Raw genomic sequence first — 25931 nt, 5'->3', positions numbered from 1 at the left:
GTAACCTTTTTGACGATGTTTCTGGTCAAATCTTTTGATCAGTTTTTGTGAGAATTCATCATAGGAAGTTATATTTTGGTGCCCTTGGGTGTGGATTCAATGGTGCCACCATTCGTGGGACAATCCTTCTAAATGTAGGATAGCAAATTGGACAGCATCTTCTTCTGTCATTGGGCTAAGAGTAAAATAGGTGTTCGACTTTTGTAACCATGCATGGGCTGTTATTTTATTAGATCCATCAAAATTTGGAAGAGTTACTATATTTACCTTATGTCCCATGTCTTTACTTGGATGTCCCTTTTCTTTTCTAGGTGCCTCATGTTTCTTTGCTTCATAGAATTCCCTAAATGATATGATTCTTCTCACCTCAGGGTCTAAATTTGTGTATGCTATAGCAATTTCCTCGGTGATGTTAGTGGGAGGATTAATTTCTTCTTCCTCCCTTGGTATATCATTCCTCAGTAGGAAAGATGGTTTTGGTATCTTAGATGTAGAGGACCCATTATTGTTTTCTGAATGGTTTGAACTAATGTCTCTCCCATTTGAGGAATTGGACTTAAGATTATTAATTGAATTATTCATATTTTATAGGCCCTGCAGAAGTACTTGGGTTCTTTCATTCTGATCCATTAATGCTTTGGTTGTCAACTCCATGAATGTTCTAAACTCATCTACCATTGGTTCATCCATGTTTTTTTGGTTTTTTTTTGGTAACCCAAAGGTATCCCCACGTCTCATCCCAGCGACCAACCCCACCTTACCTTGGACTTATGGGTGCCAAGTTGGGGTCACAAGAGGGGCGAGATGAGGCAAGACTAGTCCTCTGGAGGCGGATGAGTCCGCCCGCAGTCCCCAACCGCCGGGTTAATCTGGCAGAGAATCGAACCCGAGACCAATGGGGAGCAAACCCACGGCCCAAGCCAATTCACCTACCATGTTTATATTAATTGGGGTTAGAGCTTGCTGCTAGTTTTTTCCTTTCCCTTTCTTAGGCTCTTTGTGCCCTTTGATTATGTTGCATTAACTTATCTTTTCACAAGATGGCAGGATATAGCTCTGATACCAATTATGATGTCCCCTACTAGAAGGCTGCCAGTTTACCAAAAATTAACATATATCATTAAATATTATTATGCCTTGAATTAAGCATTTGAGATTGGTGAACAACTAATTCTTCATAATACAATCAATAACCAATTATATTAAGGGTTTATACTTATTATTTCCCTGACCCTAACGGAGGATGGGGAATTACAATGCTAGGGCGCTTGGAAACCAATCTACAAGTAGGCTCCCTCAAGGTTTCAGGAACACAAGTCCATACCCCATCTTGGGACTTCTCCCTAAAGGTTTCTGGAACACCTGTCTATAACCCATCTTGGGACTTACCCATCTTGTAAGGAATTACTTCGCGTCTCCCTACACAAAACCAACCTATCCTAACAAAGGCATTAGCAGAAGATCAAGGACTAGACCGTTTAATAAATTGGCCTTCCAAGTATTATGAATGCACAAGAAATTAAGTATAAATCTGATTTCCTTATTATTACCAATGCAAATTATTGACAATATTCACTAATATGCATTTATTAATATAGTGTCTCATATTACAAATATTTGTTTTTTACTCTCAATGTTCTATATCATATAATTGCAAACAGTCACTTAAAAATAAGTGAGATACATCATACCAAACTGTTGCCACAGTTACTAATGATTGATCTTCCTCTTGATGAGTGTAGATTTTCCTGAATCCATTTTCTGATCTGATTCCATGATCTCTTCAATGGATGATGGGCTGCATATATATCTCCTTAAAGTGAATGGAGGGTTATGTCCTTCCCAAACAGTCAACTCCCTTGCAAGGGTAGCATCCTTTAGTTTAAAATCTTTGGCTTTTGATTAATTTATAGTTATTGCGTCGCCTCTAACCATGGTAATTATCTGTTATTGTTATCGCTTTTAATCCTGAATTACAGGTCCGTACTAATGTGGGTAATGCATTATTCGCAGCATCTCTATTTTGTATGTGGATCGTTGCATCCCCCAAGTGTATGTATCAATGTTATTAATAATGCTAGCCTTTCAGGCCTACTTTATGAAGACTTATATTGCTTGAAGCATTAGTTCCTTTAGAAAATCATTAAGTCTCATAAATGAGACAATTTTCTGATTAATAGAGTCTCTTGATTTATTTATTTTTGTTTTCTTCCTGCTAGAAGGTCGGTAAGAGGCTGTTGATAGGTGGGGCATGACACATTTGCATGTCTAAAGAATCCTCCATACCCATACTGCCTCACATGCTACTTTGACTGTTCCTCGATACTCAACTTATGTCGAGGAAAAAGATACTACATGGTGCTTCTTACTAGTCCATGTGGCTACACCCGTATCGAGAATGAACGCATACCCAGAAGTGGTCTCCTATCATCAGCTGAACCTACCCAATCTAAATTTGAGAACCCGACCATTCTAGGATCTTTGTTTTTGCCATACAAAATGCCAAAGTCGAGTGTACCTTACACATATCTCACCACCCTCTTCACTACAATGCAATGCTATGCCTTAGGTGTTGTCATGAATCTAAAAATGTAATTCACAACATAGCTCAAGTCAGGTCTAGTGGCTCTACGATAGATGAGGCTGCCCACTAGTTTCTTGAATGCTGACTCATTGATCAACTTTGAGTCTGTTGGTATCTGTGTTAGTAATATTGCATCATAAGATGCATATAATAATTATTTTAAGGTTTGCAGTTTGTTAAATAGGTTAATATTTTAGTACTTTGGATGTGTTTGTGTTGAGTTGTTAAAACAACTCTCTATTTAGGAAAGTTGTTTGGGAAGTTACCAATAAAATAGGATATGTAAATCCTATAAATGTGTGATGTATTTGATTAAAAACAATGAAGCACAATATTATTTGTGTAAAATATTTGCATGCTTCTATTATTCTGCCCAAATATTCTGTCAATGTCTATCTTGGCTTAAAGCTTCAGCCCTTTCTCCATAGGTGTAGACGAGATCTTGCAATCTGTCATTCTAAACTTGTCTAGCAAACCCCTGGCATATTTAGACTGAGAAATGAAAACACCACCACCTGTCTACCAAAACTCTACACCTTGGCAATAACGTAGGAGATGTAAGTCTGTCATGTCAAAAGGCCTTGTTCAAATTCCATTTTAATTTGCTCAATCAAATGTGCCTCACTACTTGTTATAAAGATATCATCCACATACATGACCAGAAGGATAACGTCATTGCCTATGCTTTTGACATACAAATTAGGGTCTGAAAGACTTCTCCAAAACCCCTATTCATCCAAATACCTGCCAATATTTTTGTCCCATGGCTTGGAAGCCTGTTTCAAGCCATAAAGAGTCTTTGTCAATCTGCATACCTGATTCTCCTTTCCTTCAACCTGAAATCCCTGAGGTTGAGTCATGTACAATTCTTCTTCTAAGTCGCCATTGAGGAAGGCACTCTTGACATCCATTTGATGGACTTCCCAACGAAATTGAGCTATAATGGCCAGAACCAAGCAGATGGTGCTCATCTTTGTTATAGGAGCAAACGTCTCCTCATAATCAATACACTCATGAAACTTGTCCCAATCTTTAACCGCAATCATTGTCCAAGTCTCAATCTCTAGGATGTTCTGATCAGGGCACCAATATTTGAAGATAGTGAGCATCCTCTACTTCCAAGTGTTGTAATTTTTGCCAGTAAACCTCTAGCAGCCTTCCAACATGATGTCAGCCAATGAAGCCATCCCTCCCACAATCCTAAGTCACAAAAAAAGAAACCCGCCACTTTTGAAAATAACTAAAATGTTTAGAAAAAAGAATTAGAGACTCCGAGCAACGAACAAAACCCACAATTTTTTATGAAAAAATCGGTAAAAATTTTGCAATTAAAAATTCTAAAAAATCCTAACCCTAGCTGCTTCAAACCCTAGGCACTATGAAGTTCACAAATTTATTCAAAACTTGTTTAAAAAAGAGCCAAAAAAACTCTAGAAATCCTAGGCATTGTTGTACCCACAATTTTGTAAATAAATCATTCAAAAATTGTCTCTAAAATATGGAAATCATGGCTAAAACCTATCCACGACAGTAAATCTGAAAAAATCGTAAAAAATGTTATCGTGTCTAAACCCTATCCACGACTCTCAAACCAATTGCGGCTGCAAAAAAATGGAAGAAAAACTTGTGACATTGCAGAAATCAAGACCTAGCCTTGCAATTTCTTCCAGCTATGACTCTCCACAAAAACGGCCCATGATTTTCTGAAAAAAAGCTTGCAACTTTAAAAAAAATTGTCAAAACCGGTACCAAAAATCTGTTGTCACATGCGAAAACCCAATTAAATCTAGTCGCCTATTTGGACACCAAAGATATGGCCATGATTTTCCAAGAATCTTTGCACACTATGAAGCAGAAATGACCTACGAATTTCAATTGAAAAACCCTCGAAATTTCACCAAAAAATTGTGTAATCTTAGACCCACAAATTTGTAAAAAAATTGTCAAAATCTTAAGAGGAAATCTGCAAATTTCCTTTCTTGGGTGATCTATGCAGCATCGTACAAATTCGTACATGCACTTTTGATCAATTCTCTTCTACAAAATACAAATATTAAGTTGCAATCACCAATCAAGAGATTCCTCCAAAACTTCAGCTCTAATACCCAATTACGGAAAGTAATTACACAAAGAATGATTACCAAGATATTTGATATTAACAAAACAGTGAAGGGCTCCTTAAATAAGACTTACAAACAATTTATCTGAAAAGGATAAGATTGACAACTAAGAAAAGTAGATGACAACCAAAAGAATAAAGAATATTCCTACCATCCATACTAACAACTTAAGTGACCATTAAAACTAAATATTACAATATTATTTTAATATTGAATGGCACCATTTACATCGATTTAGAGCTTTTGTGTAATATGACGCTACCATGACTGTGTTGTTTTGGGGACTCATTAGCTCAAAGAAAACAATTATTGCTCTTACAGAGAGACACATTACAGCATTAAACACAGAAAATAACATAAGAAATAAATTGCTGAACCTGGAAACTGTGCACATATGGCTCTTGCTGAGCTCAATAATTTTCTTCAATTCTAAAATGTTGTTATGAAAATGAAATTACATTTATAGCCATTCTCTTGGCTCCTATTCTTCAGATTGTCAACTTGTGAAATGCAGAAATAGTCAAACTAACCTCAGATAGACTGTATTAGAATCCAAAATGTGGCATTACTAAGAACTAGTTTTTCTGACTTAATAAATTTGATGACTAACTGCTAACTATTTTTAGTTACACTTTTATTGCCAAAACATCACGCATGTTGTAAACAACTAAAACTAATGAACTAGTCAGCAGATTTATCAACGCAGCTGTTCACACACCTTGATTACTAAATGAAAACAAACTGAACTCTTAACAGCCGTTCTACTATTAACTCAAAAGCTGGATAATAACAGAACTGGTCTGAAGGAGACTAGAAAAGAATGTGATAAATAATGGGTGGAAAAAAGAAAGGGTAGTATAGAAATTGGGAAATAAAACAATAAGAGCTTATCCCTGACATAGTTAGGAGAGATGGAGCATTCAAGAGCAGCTCTAGAGTTCGGTTTGCAGGGAGAAAGACAGAGGCAGTGACTGCTAAGGGTGATGATTGAAAGGAGTGTGCTGATTCTTATCTTTGGAAGGTTGCTGTTAGCAGTGGTTCTTCTCTCTTGAAAGGTTTTCTAACATATTCTAGACCTGCAACCGCTAACCAGGTGAAAAAAAGTGTAGGTGCCATTGCTGATGTTGTGCCAAAGGGAGGTTTTTTTCAACATGCTTCTGGTTTAGCACTAATATGGTGCTGTGTGCTAAGGATGAAGTGGCCAAATAAGGTAGACCGCCTGAGAAGATGGTATATCAGGCCTCCAAGAATGCCTGCAGCCCCTTGCACTTCAGTAGCAGCTTCTGTTTTTCAGTGCCTCGGTTCTTTTAAATGAGAAAGAGAAGCAGGCTCCAAAACTAGTAAAAAGCTTCTGTGGCTATGTTGAATGGATACAAGTGTCTGGCCACTGATAAGGTGCTGCCTTCTGAGCGCACTGGGTTATTTGGGACGGCATCCCTCTTAATTTGGCTGTGTTTCCAATTGACATATCTCTAGCAGATGATTGTGTTTTGCAGATGTCTTCAAAGGGGTATTTCCTTGGTTTACAATTTTGTGGGTAAAAGTCTTAATGGTTCCGAGCTTTCTCAGTGGATAGAATCTTCTTGGTCAGGCCTCATGATGTCACCTTTCTCCTTCATTTCTTAGTGTTTCTTTCTCCTTACATAAAATTTGAACATCAGACTTTTGTGTGGAGCTTTGTACCATGGTTTTTAGGGCTTTTTGGTTTGGCCTTAACTTTAAGTACCTTGCAGCTCCTATTTGATCCTAAGCTGGTTGCTTTCTCAAAGGTTCCCTTTTTTATCTGCTTCTACAATCCATGATGTCACCTTTCTCCTTCATTTCTTAGTGTTTCTTTCTCCTTACATAAAATTTTCCTAAACATCAAACTTTCGTGTGGAGCTTTGTACCATGGTTTTACGGGATTTTTGGTTTGACCTTTAGTACCTTGCAGCCCCTATTTGATCCTAAGCAGGTTGCTTTCTCAAAGGTTCCCTTTTTTATCTGCTTCAACAATCTTTCACTGCTCTTTAGATCTAAAAAAATGGTTCACCTGTTGGCAAAGAAGATTGGCATCTTTGCCAAATTTGATTCAGACCTAGAAGATTCAGTCAACAGCTTTGCAAAGGTTTGTGTGTATATGGATCTTTCCTGACTAGTTCCTTGTTCTCTTAATATTCATTCCTCTTCTGGCACTTGGTTATAATATGTAGATTATGAGGGTTTGCCTCTAAGATTATTCAAGTGCAATCAGACTGGATGTGGGAGTTCTGTCTGTTCTTGTAATATACCCTTATATTAGATGGATGTTGAATAATATCAATATTGACACCAAATATTACTTAACTCTCCTTGTATTGAAATGATAAGTCTGGTATAAATTCTGATTCTCTGCCAAGAAAGAAGGTCGGATATGACCTCTAGAATATAAGACTCTGAGGCTATAATCCTGCTAAGTGTATTCAATCTGTTGTAACCTTCAGCTTTCCCACAAATAGTGTCTCCTTGGATTGATATGACTACATATTTAATATTGATCAGCTGATGTACATTTGCCTATGAAAGAATAACTAAACAGATCTGCTATTGTATGTGACTTGAACAGAACTTCTTAGTCTCGCAAAGTCTGATCACTGTCTCAGATGACTGTCAATGTCTTCATGCGGTCTATGACTTAGTGGCGCTGCCCCTGATTATAACTCTTATTATTCATGTGTCCATTCATGGTACTGTTGTGGCTCTTCTGAGCACTTTAGTTGTATTTAATATTAAAATAAAATCTCCACACACTCTCAATCGATTCTTGCCTTACGAATAAATATCTTCCACATACCACTTCGTGAGAGGTAGTATCTATTAAAAGAGGTATCCTTTCTAATGGACACAACCTTTAGTCGATTCATGTAAACAATTCTTATTAACTTAATAGAAGTCGTGCCTTTTCTCTCATGTCTGTTATATAAATCGCTGACTTTAATCAATGATTCTTAACAAATCTTTAAGTGCTGCCTTTACAAACATAAGCACTATCATTAACATGATCGACTTCTTCCTTGAATTCTTTAATGAATGTATAACTATTATTTTATGGGTCGCACCAACTTTGACTCTAATCACTGTTTTGTATTATTATGAAAGTTGGTCATAATAGCAGGTTTGGTGCTTATTTACACTAACTATTAGTTATTCTCATCGCTTCTATATGAATGATTATCTACCTCAAATCGCTGACCCATCTCTTAAACAAATCGCTGACTATTATCCTTAATCACATTCTTTAGTTATTGCATTATGTGTATTTCGATCTTTGTCTTTAGTAGGTGCCGATAATGAGGAAGTTGTCCAGAAATAAAGTTGACAATTTAAGGAGCTCCAGTTGCTGTTTTGTTCATATTAAGAAAGTCGACCACCGTTATTGCTGTTGGTTCTCAACAGTTTACTGTCTCTTCTTTATAATATATATAATATTATATTTATAATATAATATTGATTTATTATTATTTTTTACATGAATTATTTCAAGAATATTATTAGTAATAAATATTAATTAAATAATAATATCTAATAAATAAATAAATTCCTAATTATTATATTCAATAATAATAATAAGTGTTTCGTTATGTTATATATAATGATCAAGGAGGGGGCATGACAGTTCTTCTTTGCCCCAGCAGATGCTTCAGAGCGGCTTGGTCAAGTTGCAGAAATGGGTTCCAAAACAAAGGATTTCGTTTGGAGGAATCAGGCTTGCTTCCTATCTTGTCACCAAAGATGGTTTTCTGTCATGCCCACCAATCTGACATTAAATAAACAAAAAATCAATAAAATGAAATTGTCTTGCAGACTTACAAGTTGTAAGACTTCACAATTTCAAGAATTGAACAGCCCACACGACTGCAACAGGCAGTGGAGAATGGAAGATGTTATAATGAATCGTTTTCCCACTCTCCAAATGTCAGTGATCTCACACTTAGTGACCAGCGACTTGTTAAGCATAAGTTATATCAATAAGAGGCGGTTCAGTTAACATATGGAATATTATTAAGGAACGATTCATTAAGAATAAACAAAGCAATTTAAAAGTCACTAATCAATTGTGGGAAAGGTAGTGAATGAATAAGGAAAAGGCAGCTCTCCTGCAAACAGTGCAACCGTTGGAAAGATCACAACTGCCTAGCATCAATCGAAGGATATAAAGGACCATTCCAACATTCCAGAACATCAAAGGAAGACAGAATCAATTGAATATTCATAATTAATATACAGCAGTTTGAACATACTTATGGTTTGGTATGAGTTCTATATATTCCGCATGATGAATGTTATGATGAAGCGAAAACCGTTTGGGGAAAAAATCGGCAAATCAAAGGTATAAGATTTTTTGAAAAAATCAGACAAAAATCAGATTTAAAAAAATGTATATTATTATAAAATATCTAAAATAATATATATTATAATTATTAATAATTATTTTTTAGACTGCAGCAATTGGGTATATAATTTTTTTTTTGTTGTCGTCAGGGTATCCCCGCAGCCCCAGCCCAGCGCCCCGACCTTACCCTGGTTCAGGCAAGGGGTGAGCTGGGGGCGAGACTAATCCCTGCGGCCACGGTGCCATCAGCACCGCCCCCAAGTGTCCGTGGCAGAATAACTCCGGGAGAGAGAGTCGAACCCAAGACCCCAGGGAGCAAACCCGAGACTTAAGACCAACTACTCTAACCCGTGGGGGCAATTGGGTATATAATTATTAATAATATATAGTTATATTATTATAGTTATAAGATTTTTTAATAATTTAATATAATATATTCATATAATGATACATATCACAATATTAATATGTTATAATTATATTACATGTATTAATATATATTCTGAGTATTACATATATTATTGCATTATGCTATTATTTAATAAAATATTTATAATATTTTTATGTTATGTTATAGCTATAAGATTTTTTTATAAATAAAAAAATGAAAAACCTTCATTGACTATAATATAGTAATTAATGATTAATTAATTAGAATATAAGTATAATATTTTGGTACATTAAAATTATATTATATTATTTTATAATATAATTAAGTATAATATATAGGTACATTTAAATTATTTTGTATTATTTTATATTATAAATTTTATATAATAATATAATATAATTATTAATCTGCAATTGCCTGGAAGAAATGCAAATATTATTCAGCTTGGGATGATAGGACAACCACAATATGGAAACATCTAATATCTCCCAAAGGTGATTTCCTGAAAACAAAAGCAGATCGGAAATTGGCGAGATGGAATTTGCCCCCCTCTAGCAAACTAAAGTTAAACTTTGACAAGGCATCAAAGTCTAACCCTGGCCGGTCGAGCAGTGGTTTCATAATCCCTGACCACAATGGGTCGCCAATTTGGCTAGGGGCGATTAAAGTTCCAGATGGCACTAATAATGATGTCGAGTTCAGAGCTTTATATGAAGGAGTCAAGTGGTGTAGGCCACAAAATTTAAACACTGTCGACATAGAGGGAGACTCGATGATCATCATAAATGCTACCACGTCCAATACAACATTAAGCTGGAAGTTCCATGTATGGACCAAGCACATCAAGGAGCTATTGAATGGGATAGAGGACTATACAATCTGACATGTGTACAAGGAAGCCAACAAGGTGGCGAACTTTCTGTCTAAGGCTGTCATTGATCTGCCTAAGAGCATTATTACTACGGATAGTAGGTAGTGAGACACCATCTAGAACATTATAATCAAGGATCGAACTGATGGATAAATAGCTATGCAGAAGGTTCTAGAGGCTATTTGAATCTTGTTGCAAATTCTATGTAATTAGCTATGTAATCTTTTTTCATGTTTTAATGGAAAGGGAGCTACCCCCATGGTAGCAATTCACCTAAAAAAAAATAATATAGTTATTAGTATAATAATATATTATATTTATTATACATATAAGTTAAAATTTGTGAGGTAAAAAAAAAATTAATAAGAATCAGAATTATATTTAAAACAACATTCTAAATTAATTTAAAAAATTGTACAATTTAATTATTTATTAACTTTAATAATAATTTATAAAAAGAATAAAAATAAAAATAAATTAAATAACTTATAAAAAATATCATTAGAAAAATGAAAAGATTTTAAAAATAAGTAATTTGCATGATAAATGATAAAGTTTTGAAAGATTTTATAGAAAATATAATCACAATTAGTTGAAAATAAAAAATTTCCTATTAATCCTCTCAAAGAAAGGCAAGAAAAAAGAAAAAAGAGCAAAAATTTTGTCTGAAATATATGTCGTGTCCATGTCTCACCTTCGGTCAGAATGTTTGCCCTACAATCGCAGCAAATTCATCAGAACCGTTACGTTTAAAATGGCAAAAACGTGCAGATATAAACCCTACAGACACAAGTAGATAAAATCCCGTACATTATTTCACTAAAAAATTACGATTAATTAAAAAAAGCTGTGCATAAATCGTTGAAAATCGGCAACAAAGTGATAGTGAACGATTTATTAAAAAAAACATGATTTCTAAGGGGAAAAAATCAGGAATATTGCTGATTCATGATTAATCGCGATTTTGGCCATTTATTCCCGATTTCTGCTTCTATGATTAATAATATGTTGTTGTTTCTGGCTGATTTGTGTGTGTCTGTGTCTGTGTCTGTGTGCGTATATTTATGTGTGTGTGTGTGTGTGTGTGTATGTGTATGTGTGTGTCTGTGTCTGTGTGTCTGTGTGTGTCTGTGTCTGTGTCTGTGTCTGTGTGCGTATATTTGTGTGTGTGTGTTTGTGTGAGTGTGTGTGTGTGTGTGTGGGTGTATAATATGGATTTCTTTATATGTTTTGCTTAATTATTAAAATCAGCCGTGATAGGCACAATGAGGGATTACAAGGAGGGTAAATAGCAAAGGGGTCCTCTTCTAGGTACGCCACCTCATGGTAGTAGACCAGGGAGTCCCATGAGGCCAAGGGGGTACAAGGGGTACTACCTTTGGGCTTAGAAGGGATGGACTTCCGTGTCACCTTATTGTGAATACACCTCAACCCTCTATTAAGGTGGCTTAATACACTAAGAAGTCCAATCATAGGAAGTGAGAGATGGATGGCAAGATGAAGGGGAGCGGTTATAGGACACCTCACTAGGTACACCACTCCATATGGATGGCACAAACCATATGGGACCAAGAGGGATGGTATATCCGCTCTTGGGCCTAGGTTAGAGGATCTCTAGGGCACCCTATCAAGTCGCTTTATCCTAGCTCTCCTATGGTTGAGCTTTCTCAAATAGATTTAAGAAATCTTGTGATTAAATTTATATTTCTGATATATGCTTTTGATGATTCCTAACTAAGAGATCTCTTTTATGGATTATGGTTATAAATAGTTTCTAGGCTGTTTGCAAGGTCTCAATCAAGTGAAAGATATCTCTAACCCTAATCTTGTTTCAATCAAAAATTGTAATTATGGCTTTTATAAAAGGGGACATTACATTTTCAATTGCTTTCAGAGATTCCTATGGATTCAATGGAAAGGAATACTCTACCAAAGGAGACTTGGAAGTAGAATTCTGGTTCTCTGCATAATCGACAGCACAAGGATCACTGCTTACTTCAATTTTCCCTTCAGTGCAAGAGTTGTAGTATTTGGGTGACATCACTTCCATGGAGTGCTTGTTGCCTATTAGAACTTAAAACAAAAGGAGGGCCCAAAATTGGAAGCTGGAAAACTTCAGTTGGAAGGTCAAGAAATGATCAATGATGGCTCCCTAAGTTGTCGGTTCCAGTTTAGGTTCAGGTTTGGGGATTCAGTTCGCCAATTCAACTAAATATTTTTGGGGTCCGGATTCATTTGGGTTCATTGGTACAAAAACCATGTAAAAATCATACACACACACACACACACACTAAGTCCCCCAATAGACTTGAGTTTTTTATATTATAAAATAATATAGTGAAATGTATTATTTATTAAAATAAAGCAATAATAAATTCTATTTTATGTAAACTTTTAGTTTTACCTTATTTTGATGCAATAAAATATACAAATATTACCGACCAAAAAATAAATAAATAAATAAAACAATAATAAATTAAATTTAAAATTAATATATATATTTTACACTTATTAAATTAAAATTATTAAAAATAAAACAATATTATTAAATTTAAAGATAATACTTCCAACCATCCTTTTAAAGTTTTATTAAATAACTATCCATGGAATAATTCCAGCCAAACAAATCATGATCTATATACTACAGTACAAACATATGTGATAAGTGTATCTATTTGCCACAACAAATGAAATGTAAACAATTGGATGAAGGGAAAAGTCAAATGCGTGTAGGGAGGCCAAAAAATCACAATTAGAATCGGGTGCACCCACATGCATACCAAACCATTACCCAGATCCGGTGCAAACTAATCACAAATGAGAATTATTTATTTAACTTATCTTTAGATTGGCAACATAAAAAGGTGGCAGACCCCCAATTTTAATGTCTGATTGAGGACGAAGAATGCAGGGTAGGCTGACTTTCAGAGCTCTAGAGCAAGATGATTAAGTTTACTCGCCATGCCCAATTCATCCTAGGAATACCCATGGATTCCAAACTCCTAGATAAACCTGTATTGAGTGGGCCAATGCATATGCAGGTTTCATTTTCAGAATTGATTACTGTTATTTTTTCTGCTAAAGCACAAGAATTCTTGTCTTTTTTTTATTTCATTTTACCATACTCAGTGTTTAGATACAGTATAGGAATGTATCTTATCTATTTGCAAGTGCAAACTATGGCACTCAAAAAATTACGTGTATTTAAATCAATGAATCAGATTTATTTTATTATCTTGGCTTTGGCTAGATGGAATTAAATGTTCTTCTTCAATAAATTATTTGTTTGTGGTGCAATGACACATACAACACATGAGCATCAGAATTTATTCCTTCCTTCTATTGCCAGGCTGCTGTTGACATTTTCTAATTTATCTGTAAAAGAAATGTATATTATCTCAGAAATCAAAAAAAAAATACCAGCAAAGCTGATTTCGGTGCTTTTCTTATTGTAGCAAGCTGACTTTCTTCCTTTGCCAATTTCTTAGCCTGCTTTTTGGCATGCTTCAACTCCTTTCTTCTTTCAGCTTTCGAAAGCTTCTCCTTGGATTTTGCAGCACTAACATCTTCATTTACATTGCTCTCAACTGAAGTTCCTTTATTATTCTGCTGAAAAGGACCTGAACCCTTAGAATCTACACATTTTTTGAAAGAACATTAGATTTCCATTAACTGAATTTGTCATAGTTGATAAACACAATATTGCATTGGTTCCATGAAAAACATGAAATGTATTAAATTGCAAGATTCAAGTAGAGGGAATATAAAGTCTTCCGAAGAATTAAAATTCTACCCAAGAAAATGGAAATTCACAGTTCAGGATTAATTCTGGATTTGATAAATACAGAAGCAGTATTCTATCATTGAGCATAATGTGCATAACATAAATGTATGCCAAGAAATCACAAACTCCGAGGCATAACTAAACAAAGCTGTAAATGATGACAAACACATTAAATACATTAATAATTTTCCTTCTAACATTTTATTAATTTTACTTCTCACACTTTAAAACCACAGGGAATATAAAGTCTTCCGAAGAATTAAAATTCTACCCAAAAAAAGGAAGTGCACAGTTCAGGATTAATTCCAGATTTGATAAATACAGCAGCAGTATTCTGTCATTGAGCATAATGTGCATAACATAAATGTATGCCAAGAAATCACACACTCCAAGGCATAACTAAAAAAAAGCTGAAAATGATGACAAACTGTAATGTCCCCTTTTGGGAGGACACTAAATCTTGCCTAATATACTTGTAGAGTTATTGCAAGTTATGTATATTCAGTCTGCTGTAGTAAGTTGGACAGATTCAATTCAATGTTGTTTCCCTCTTTAAATGCACAGGTCTGCTGTTTATATCAATCTGATCTGCTAACTATACTCAGATATATGTATGTGTGTATGAAAATCCTTTGTATTCCATCAGGTCTGATTCTCTGATTATTGATTTAATGTTTCCTCTTCTTTTTCTTCGATGCCTGCTTTATTATTGTTTGCAGATTTATATTTGTGTTCTGATCTCTTTGATAAATGTTCCTATCATTCTTCAAGATTTTCTTATAAGTCTGTTTAGGCCTGCTCCTAAATCTGCTTTTAACGCTTCAAATATTTTGTTCTACTCTATGGATCCTACCTTCTCAAATGAAAACTTCTCCACTTTATATCCTCCAATGTAAGGGAGAGTCGCACCTCTTCTTAATGGTCACAACCTTTCACAATTGCCACCCTTCGAAAGGGTCACAATCTTTCATCATTGCTGCCCCTTTGAAAGAGTCACTTCCTTATCTTCTTCCCTTCAATGCTTCCTTAATTCCTTTGCTCCCTTCTTTCTTCCTTTTTCCTCTTTTTTCCAAATGAAGTTCTCTTCTCTCCCTTTTATACCTCATGTTTGACGGAGTCACAACTTTTCATTTCATGCCTTTTGACCATTCATTAAACTTAACTAAATTTTAATTATATTAATTTTTATTATTATTCTTGTATATTTTAATTTATTATTATTATTTATTAGTAAATCATAATTCAACAAGGGGACATCATACAAACAAATTAAATACATTGTTAGTTTTACTTCTCACATTTTATTAATTTTAATTCTCACATTCTAAAACCACGGAATATAAAGTCTTCCGAAGAATTAAAATTCTAGCCAAAAAAAAAGGAAATCCACAGTTCAGGATTCATTCCAGATTTGATAAATACAGAAGCAGTATTCTATCATTGAGCATAATGTGCATAACATAAATGTATGCCAAGAAATCACGCACTCCAAGGCATAACTATTAAAATTCTACCCAAAAAAAAAGGAAATCCACAGTTCAGGATTCATTCCAGATTTGATAAATACAGAAGCAGTATTCTATCATTGAGCATAATGTGCAGAACATAAATGTATGCCAAGAAATCACGCACTCCAAGGCATAACTAAACAAAGCTCAAAATGATGACAAACACATTAAAAACATTATTAATTTTACTTCTCACATTGTAAAACCACATGCAATACTCATTTCTGTACATAATTAAACCAAATTTCCTCTTGCTTTTTAAGAGCCAGATTTTTCAATTGCTTAAGAAAAGAAATTTAAGATTTCCAAGAACTTAAAGTATAGATGATACAAAAAATACTAATTTTGGGATTTAGAAAACAATTTGTCCAAATCAATCTGCATTCTTCACTAACTTTATTTTCCTACTGCTAATACCTGTCAAAGTTTCCAAAGCCAGACAAAACACCATTGTAATCTGAGAGACAAATTTTTTCAGCATGACCAATGTGGATTGATTTATTAGGACTTATGAACCCTCTACTTTTAGTCTTCTAGTTATGGTATCTCAACTTAACCTCCCCTACTTACTCCCCCATAACCACCAAAATTGTTCATTTTGTAAATGACATACACTTCTCATATATATATTAAAAGTATGCTATCATTGTGTGTATTAGCATGCTCCTTTATTTATCCAAGATAACTTGACTTCTTAAGTATGTACACATTAAACAAGATCTACCATCTTAAATTCTTAATTGACTTCTTCTTTGTTCTTCCTTATTTCTGTCTATTACTCGTTTTCTTTAATTTCACTTGCAAGATTAGGGGGTAACAGGCTTACCTTGTGAAGGTTCTGGTCCATTATCCATTATTGCAGGTTCAAAGTTGAGATACTTACTTAGCTTTCTATCTGCACTCACTGTTCTGGCCCAAGAACCAACTATATTCACCGTTGTGCTTCCAAAGCCAAAATGGCATCCTTTCACTGAATTTATATTTCATGTTGTGATCAATCCATTTGTCACAACGGTCACATCACCCCTCATTGCTTGCAAATAGCAAAAGGAGTGTAGCTAAAAGCACTACTTGACATGCAACTGTTGATTTAGTCTGTTCTCTTTCAGTTCTCCCAGAACAATTTGCTTCAATGAAGAATAGAAGCTTTCAGTATCCAGATTTTCATACTTAAGAATTCACCAACAAAGAAAACAAAATTATCCAGGTCAATCTTGTCATCTGTACAGTCCTGCAAGATAAGCAGTTAGTCCACTAGCTTTACGTAATCATTTGATTCAAAGGTGGTTAGCTTCTTCTACTGGTAGTTAGAATTAGATTAAGTTGATTAACTGATCGTGTTCATCTTCAAGTTTATAGAAAGCTTTCTCCCTCAAAACTTTATGATATCATTATTTTAAATGCAGAATCTACCCTAAACTCTCTAATACTGGGCTCTGTTGTAGACAGGAGCATACCCAAACTGGGTCTTGGGTCCAGTACGGTCTGCATATGGAGTAAACTGTGAATTGGTTGTTTCTTGCAGATCCTGCTTAGTTACGGCCCAGGTTCAACTGAGATGAACCCAGAGCTTACCAATGCAGGACCCTGGCCATACCAGGGGTGAACATGGGTATCCTTCGCCCAAAAAGAAAATGAAAAGGCAGAAGTAAAAAAAAAACCTAACCTATTAATGAAAGTTAATAGTTCCTCATTACAGACATGGATTTAATCTCCTCTGACCTAAATTCTTGAAAGAAAAGTTACAATTGCACTGCAATGACTACTGATAGTGCCCACCAAGAAAACTCTTTCCCTAGCTGAAACCCCTTCAAGACCTATCCCTGCCATTACTTTAACAGCACAGCCTAATCCTAATAGCACTCTACCAAAGCAACACCCTCACTACTCCTCTGGTAATTTCACTTCCCCATATTAATGAAAAGTTTTAATTTTGCATTTTTTGACTACTTAAGTGTTTAAACCATTTAATATTTTAATTTATTTTCTGCACAACCATCAAAGCTACTAAAATATGCCAAATATGATTTTCAATCTCACCACCAACACTAAAAGTACATATGACAAATGTCTATTTGAAACTTGGCATTCTCCAAAGATGACAAACCTCTCCAAGAAGAGTGAAGTGCTCCCAAGCTGTTCTATCCACACACAGAAAGTACCATTGTACTCATCTTGGCTCTACAAACTCCCTGCCATTGTTCAAAAACCTTTCTAAGAAAACTGGCACTCTCCGAGAAAATTGGAGTTTCCAAAAATGTTGGAATGGACCGGAAAAGGGGCATTACACAATTCATCTAATGTCAATCTTGAAAACCCCAAAGTAGGTCTAAGACAACCTTAGCACAATAATAAAAAATATGACGAATGAGTGCTAATGTTTAGACACTCTTGCTAGCATAGTAGAGATGGGAACTCATATTTGGCACTTTGACCACAGACTTAGCAGCAACAACAATATGGCAACTCTTCAAAGAGGCATATCATCATAGTCATGCAACGATTATTTTGACAACCCTTACCCCAACAAGATCCTAAATACAAGCTCGATTACAAAAGAATCACATGGTTTGAACTCCATCAGCAAATCCTGTAAACTGGTGTGGACGTTCATAGGTTGGGATATCAGAAATGGATATAGTGTTAACTTTCAAGTGTACTCTTGAGCAAGAAATAAAACATTTTTGTTAAACACATAACTTTGTGCTCTTATGAACTCATTTGTGAATGCTTGGGATGCAATATATCAGAACTTTTGCCAGGACTCTCACAATTAATGAGGTTAGTCTAGACAACATTAAAATACCTGCTCTAAAAATCTGCCTTTGGACTTAGAACACACTAGCGGAACTGACAACATAGTTACAGGTTTTCAGTTCCAAGCGAGCAGAGCATGCTTCTAGGCAATAGTCTGCACAGTAGAGCTACCTACTTCTTCTTAGAAACCCAATAGCCCAGCCTGAATTTCCTGCCCACAAAACCTGGGTTAAGGTGGAACTTCGTAAGGCAAATGTTTTCTTGTGGTTGGCTGGCATTTGCAAAATTCTTTCAACAAGTACACTAAAACACAATGGATTTGTATGTCCAACTATGCAATTTTGTATGGATGATACTAGAATACCCTGATTTAACTCCTACTTCACTGCAATTTTTCATAATACAATAGAATTATTTTATTGAGAAATTTGAAATGAGATTGGCCTGGGCTAGATGACAATCCCCTCACCCTTGTTCAATCCTGTAAACTGGTGTGGACGTTCATAGGTTGGGATATCAGAAATGGATATAGTGTTAACTTTCAAGTGTACTCTTGAGCAAGAAATAAAACATTTTTGTTAAACACATAACTTTGTGCTCTTATGAACTCATTTGTGAATGCTTGGGATGCAATATATCAGAACTTTTGCCAGGACTCTCACAATTAATGAGGTTAGTCTAGACAACATTAAAATACCTGCTCTAAAAATCTGCTTTTGGACTTAGAACACACTAGCGGAACTGACAACATAGTTACAGGTTTTCAGTTCCAAGTGAGCAGAGCATGCTTCTAGGCAATAGTCTGCACAGTAGAGCTACCTACTTCTTCTTAGAAACCCAATAGCCCAGCCTGAATTTCCTGCCCACAAAACCTGGGTTAAGGTGGAACTTCGTAAGGCAAATGTCTTCTTGTGGTTGGCTGGCAGTTGCAAAATTCTTTCAACAAGTACACTAAAACACAATGGATTTGTATGTCCAACTATGCAATTTTGTATGGATGATACTAGAATACCCTGATTTAACTCCTACTTCACTGCAATTTTTCATAATACAATAGAATTATTTTATTGAAAAATTTGAAATGAGATTGGCCTGGGCTAGATGACAATCCCCTCACCCTTGTTCAATCTCAAGTGATCTTACAAGATTAGCATAAACAAAGGCTCTCAATTGCCCAGTCAATAACCTTTTGGCACCTATGGAAGAAGAGGAACTCTAAGATCTTCAAATGACAGACTGAAAGTTGATGAGCCTTCATGGGCTCCTGATAAAGATGACCATGGGTTAATCCAATCACCCCCAAATTGTATGCACATTCACTTGTTCTATTGCTGTGAAGTGAGGCAGACTGGAAGAGATACATCATAATGATAAACCCCTTGCTCCTAGCCCGAACTAATCTCATCATTCATATGACAGGTGCTGACCATTAAGTGTTTGGCTGTTTTTCCAAAGAATATGTTAGGTCCAAACCTCCAAGATTTCATCATAAATTTGCCCCTGCTTTGCCCTCCTCAAAGGCATATTCTTTTTCAAGTATCATCTGCACGTCAACTGTCCCTAAACTGAATCTGCAGGCATATACTTCTATACTCATTAAAACTTCTATACTCATTAAATATGCCTCTATACACAGTACATACAACAAACTTGCACTGCCATCATGAAAATCCAATCTAATCCTTCGAAATTAATTTGTTGGATGGAAAATCCTGGGATGCATATGTTTCTCAGTTGTATGGTGCAGTTGGTAAAACAATTGTTTTGTAATACGCCACTGCTCCCCACTGATTAGTTGCATAGAAACAACAGTCTGGAAAAAAACGCGATTAAACCCGATTAATCGTTGATCGGGTGTCTGGCCGATTAATTCCCCCCAAAAATCGCGTTTTAATCGGTCAACGCGGTCAACGATTTTTTCGGGTATAATCGGCAAAAAAACGAACATATTAGACGCGATTAATCGGTAAAAATCACCAGCGCGGAATAATAACCCGCGAAAACCCTAAAAATCCCCGCGAAAACCCTAAACACGCCGCGAAATGTTAGAAAATGTCAGATTTTTTATAAATACGCGGGGAAGGTGTTTGTAAATTAACAACGAAAACCACGGGGTCGCGTAATTAGACGGAAGCCATTGTGGGGTCGTGAAATAGCCCGACGGGAAGAGAAGAGGCACGGGAGCTCGACGAAAACGGGAAGAGGTCGCGCCATTGCACATTGACGGGAAGAGGTCTTCTGCCATTGCCAGGTTTTTACACAAATTTTTTTAATCCAAAGTTTTATGTGATTTTCTGTATTTTTTATGTGATTTGCCAGAAATATACAGAAATAATTTTCCTAAATTAATTTAATGTATTAATAGATTATTAATTTTAAGTATTAATAGATTATTAATTTTTTTATGTTATTTTCTGTATTAATAGATTATTAATTTTTTTATGTGATTTTCTGTATTAATAGATTATTAATTTTATGTATTAATAGATTATTAATTTTTTTATGTGATTTTCTGTATTAATAGATTATTAATTTTCCTATATTAATTTTATGTATTTTATAGAAAATTAATACAAAAAATAGAGTATTTGTATGCAGGAAAAGAGACTATATTAAATAGAATTTTTTTACGTGATTTTCTATATAAATAGAGTATTAATTTTTCTATATTAATTTTATGTATTTTATAGAAAATTAATTAAAAAAACAGAGTATTTTTCTGTATATTTCTTTATTTAATATAGTATTAACTTTTCTTTATAATTTTTTTGTATTAATTTTCTATATTAATGGCTGTATACAGAAGTACTTATATATTTTTTGTATAGTATAGAATCATAGATTAATGCAGAAAATATATACTCTATTTTCTGTAGCCACTGTAAAAAATTTATACAGAAAATATAGCCACTGTAATTTATACAGTGGCTATATTTTCTATATAAATTTATACAGAAAATAAAGTATATATAGGAAATTTATACATAAAATATTTTTAAAAAATTTATGTATATGTTTTTTGTATATATATTTTTGCTCTATTTTCTATATAATAAAAATCATATTAAACTCCATTTTCTTTATTAATTTATACAGTTTAATTTGCACAGAAAATAGAGATATATTTTTTATAAAATTGGGTAGACTACCATAGAAACCCTACTGCTCAACCATATCACTTAAAAATTTCCTTGTTTTGGTTTTTTGTGATAGAAAACAATTCATAAGTGAAGGAACAATTAGGATTCATAATACATTTGGCAGTTACTATGCTTAAGCCCCAATCCTTATTTCCTAATCATCAATCCTGACAAAGGATGGGGAATTACTTGTCATAGGGCGTTTAGAAACCAGTCTACTTAACATGCTTATGAAATTGTGTCTTTATTATGACTTGTGACAATATGAAGTCTTAGCTTTGCCCAACTAATATTCTATTTGATCTTGATTTTGATATAACTTTGCATGGCATTGATTCTTTAAGTGTCAAAGGTCTAATATAGGTGCCCATATAACTGTGTGTGACTTCTACTATTAGTTCTTTGTCTTGATGTCGTAAATTTATGAATTAATGTCATTATGTCACAGTTGTTTGTGGTCATCTACTAGGTTATGTATTGAGCAATGATTAAAGTATACCATTGGTGTAAACTTGAAATTCAATTACATTTAGGTTTCCAATTTCCCATGTCAATGTAATTAAAATGCAATTATTATACACAAGCCCAACCCTAGATCCCTCAAAAGTTTAAGACTAAGTGTAATGTTTTTACAGATCTGTTTTTTGATCAGAATGCCGCGTCAAAAAGACTTTGCGTGGACACATTGCACAGCAGTTCCTGGTAGCACGAAGGTCAAGTGCAATTGGTGTCTAGAAGAGATCAGTGGTGGAATTTATCGTTTCAAATGGCATTTGTCCAAAGAACGAGGAAATAACACCGTGATATGCAAGGCATGCCCTACAGATGTCTCGTATCAGGCAAAGCAATCTCTTGACGGGATTGCTGAGAGTAAGGCCAAAAAGGCAAGAATTACCGTTGAACTAGGTTCTAGTTCTGCAGATCCCAAGACGAACCATTTGGGTGAGGAGGATGGTGAAGATGGGAGTTTCAGGGAATCTGGGTCGACACATAATTCTATAGCACATGGACCAAATACAGGTGGAGGAAACACTAATGCTTTCTTCCAACCTCGTACCACACCAGGATCACAAACCACTTTGGAGAGTACAGGATGGAGGAAAACTGTCACTGAACAAGCAAAGAAGGCAATTGCTAATTATTGGTACTCCTCTCACACGGCATTCCATGCTTCCAGAAATCCATATTGGCAACCCATGGTAGATGCTATTGCAGCTGTAGGTCCTGGGTTTCAAGCCCCATCTTGTGAATCATTGAGGGTTGGTATGCTGAAAGATGCAGTAGAGGATGTTCAAGATGTTGTTAAACAACATCGATTACAGTGGGCTAGAACTGGTTGCAGCATCATGTCAGATGGTTGGACAGATAGAAGGAACCGAACTCTCATTAACTTCCTTGTCTCTTGTGAGATTGGCACTGTTTTTTTGAAATCTGTGGATGCATCTAATATGATGAAATCCACAAATGCATTGTTTGAGATGTATGACGTGGTAGTTATGGATGTAGGGCCACAAAATGTGGTTCAATTTATCACAGACAATGCTGCTGCTTGTGTTGCTGCAGGGAGACTTCTGACAGATAAATATCCTTCCATGTTTTTTACACCATGTGCAGCACATTGCCTTGATCTAACCCTAGAGGACATTGGAAAAATTGAATGGGTTAAGGCGGCATTTCAGAAAGCTCACAAGGTTACCAAATTTGTTTATAATCACACAAGGGTTTTGGCTATAAGGCGCTCTTTCACAGGAGGCAAGGAGCTAGTTCGACCAGGAGTGACAAGATTTGCAACATATTTCCTTGCATTACAAACATTATGTGAACAAAAAGGTAATTTAAGGCGAATGTTTGTTTCAGCTGAGTGGATGGAGTCTGGTTTCACAACTCAAGCAAATGGCATAGTAGTGGCAGGGTATATGTATTCTACCACATTTTGGGAATCTATTGAACAAATTGTAGAATTTTCAGAGCCTTTAGTAAAAGTCTTGAGACTAGTGGATGGAGATAAACCCCCCATGGGATATGTGTATGAGGCCATGGATGGGGCCAAGGAGGTGATAAGGAGTAAGCTGGAAAATAACAGGGATAAGTATATGCCGTTGTGGGACATAATTGATAGGAGATGGGATGGACAAATGCACACTCCTCTCCATGCTGCAGGATATTTTCTCAATCCTCTGTTATTCTATAAGACTGACTTCCTGGAAATTGATGCTGAGATCAAACAAGGCTTCTTCAAGTGCATGGAAAAAATGTTTCCTGACTTGGAAAAATTTGATGCGGCTACGATAGAGCTGGAAATGTACAAGCATGCTAAGGGCTTTCTCTCTTCTAGGGCTGCTATACAAAGCAGAAAGACAATTCAACCAGGTACACTCTATAAACTTTTGACAATCTCTTTATTTTGCCAACCATTAAGTTTGTTAAGATTATAAGATATGCTTAGTCTTACAATATCATCTCCATATAATGTGTTTTTCAGCTGCATGGTGGGCTTCTTTTGGAGATGAAATACCAAATTTAAGGTGGATGGCGGTGCGTATTTTGAGCCAACCATGTAGCTCATCAGCTTGTGAGCGTAATTGGAGTGTGTTTGAACACATACATTCTAAGAAACGCAACCGCCTATCACAACAACGACTGAATGACTTGGTATTTGTTCATCACAACCTCCGCTTGAAGATAAGGAAAGCTCAAGGTGAGAATATTAATATATAGTTGCAGTTTTTTGAATTGTATTCACTATTCATTGGTTTTTCATTTGTAAGGGAAACACTAATTTCTACATGGGCAAAATCAGGAACTATTGAGGAATGCTTGCCAATTGACCTCGATGAGATATATCCAGAGTGCGAGTTGATTGCTGCTGATGATGCTGATGATGATGATGATGATGTTGATGATGATTATGTTGTTGCTGATCGTCCGCTTGTGTCTGAAGATTTTGATATCATGAGGCAAGCCAACTTTCATCCTGAATGGGTTGAAGGAATTAGGACAGGCTCTTACCCAGGAGCTTCATCATCAGGGCCTCCTACTCTCTAGCATGTCATTGCCTACATTTGAGATTTTGGAATTTTGTACTTAGTTTACAGGTTGACTTTGTTCAAAGTCACAAACTATATTGTAATTGACATTTTGACATCTATCACCATCTAGATATTATTTATGGTGTAGTATATTTTGTGGAACGTAATCAGTGATATGAATATAAACAACAAAAATCTATTTCCTGCAATTCATGTTTTCCAGTGTCTATTTTATTTGCCTACAATATCTCTATGCTATGGAAATACCCTAAAATATATAAAAAAAGTAGTTTTTGATTGTTTTTCTGCAATTTTTTACGTTTTTTTGTATATCCGATTTTTTCCCGATTTTTTCCCGATTTTTTGAAAAAATCTTATACTTTTGTTTTGCCGATTAATTCCCCAAACGATTATTGTTTCCTTGATTAGTTGTAATGCCAGAACAAACCTCTTGTATAGGAGTGAAGTTTTTGCAGGCCAAATGATACTTTTGTTGGTTCTCGTGGTGTTGTATATGACCAAGATTTTCAACTTATTGTTTATTGATGTATTTCCAGTAATCCGAATAAAGCCTTTGAAGTTAATTGATGGGCTAATAGATCGATTATTTCATCTTTTTCGGTATAATAGGATCTTCTCTAGCCCTAACAACAGCTTCTTTTCCAATTGTTACCTGTTCCACTCCCCAATTTATAAACAAACTGTAGTGGGATTGAAAGGAGGAATGTTTGAAAGTGCTCCTTATGAATTTTGCGGGGGACCCTGCTGTTGTTTTCTATATTTTCCTGGAAAATAAGAATAGTCATAGTGGAGCAAACACTCCCTTTCATGGCCAGTGCAAATATAGTGCATCGGAAATAGAGAAGCAAAGCTCTGCAATTCCTATTGCAACAACCTCTGGATACAGTCAGCAAAGTCATTGTTTGTGCAAGAGCTGCTGGACAAACAGAAATGTCGAGACGAATAATGTTCAAACAACGCAGTCAAAAAAGGTGCTATTCCAACAGTCATTTCTCCACAAATGGAGTTAGGCTGTTGTTATAAAGCCTAGAATTTGCTTAGAAGATCTGTTTAGGTGTGTTTTCCTTTCCTGTCTTCGCTATTTAAAACAAGATTATTGTCTGTAGTCACTGTGACTGTTGTGATAGGCATGTATGCAGAAATGTACGGGAAACACCAAATTCTTTAACTTTAGTGTAATGCTTAATCCAATGTGACCTCTTATACTGCAAACGTTGCGATATTATCGACAGCTATATCAAAGAATGCATTCATACCCTATCAACTAATGAATAGCTATAGGATCGGTCCCTGTCGTTAATGGGGAGCTTCCTGTAACTCCGTTTTAGCAGCATTTTTCAAATTTCATATTAATATTGAAAATTCTTGACTCTGT

The 25931-nt window shown here is 35.3% G+C and overlaps 2 protein-coding genes across 4 annotated transcripts in view; one reads left to right on the top strand and one right to left on the bottom strand.

The window, feature by feature from the left end:
• Positions 1–25931, bottom strand: part of LOC131031118 (nucleolar complex-associated protein 3) — a 99646-nt gene that overhangs the window by 72516 nt on the left and 1199 nt on the right. For all 3 annotated transcript variants that reach the window (XM_057962155.2, XM_057962154.2, XM_057962156.2), the window contains one exon: positions 13738–13952. In XM_057962155.2, coding sequence (XP_057818138.2) covers positions 13738–13952 — 215 coding nt within the window. The remainder of the gene's footprint in view (positions 1–13737; positions 13953–25931) is intronic.
• Positions 23266–24942, top strand: LOC131039743 (uncharacterized). The gene is made up of 3 exons (XM_057972582.2): positions 23266–23876; positions 23989–24204; positions 24307–24942. The coding sequence occupies exons 1-3, from the start codon at positions 23351–23353 to the stop codon at positions 24549–24551; spliced, it is 987 nt and encodes a 328-aa protein (XP_057828565.2). The 5' UTR covers positions 23266–23350; the 3' UTR covers positions 24552–24942.

Source organism: Cryptomeria japonica, chromosome 7 (assembly GCF_030272615.1).
Source record: "Cryptomeria japonica chromosome 7, Sugi_1.0, whole genome shotgun sequence".
Classification (NCBI taxonomy): domain Eukaryota; kingdom Viridiplantae; phylum Streptophyta; class Pinopsida; order Cupressales; family Cupressaceae; genus Cryptomeria; species Cryptomeria japonica.
This window is presented reverse-complemented; position numbering and strand designations above follow the sequence as displayed.

Coding starts and splice junctions, on each gene's coding strand:
- LOC131039743 (XM_057972582.2), top strand. CDS start 23,351: ATGTTTGTTTCAGCTGAGTGGATGGAGTCTGGTTTCACAACTCAAGCA. Junction 23,877..23,988: donor CAGAAAGACAATTCAACCAG/GTACACTCTATA, acceptor TGTGTTTTTCAG/CTGCATGGTGGGCTTCTTTT. Junction 24,205..24,306: donor GAAGATAAGGAAAGCTCAAG/GTGAGAATATTA, acceptor GGGCAAAATCAG/GAACTATTGAGGAATGCTTG.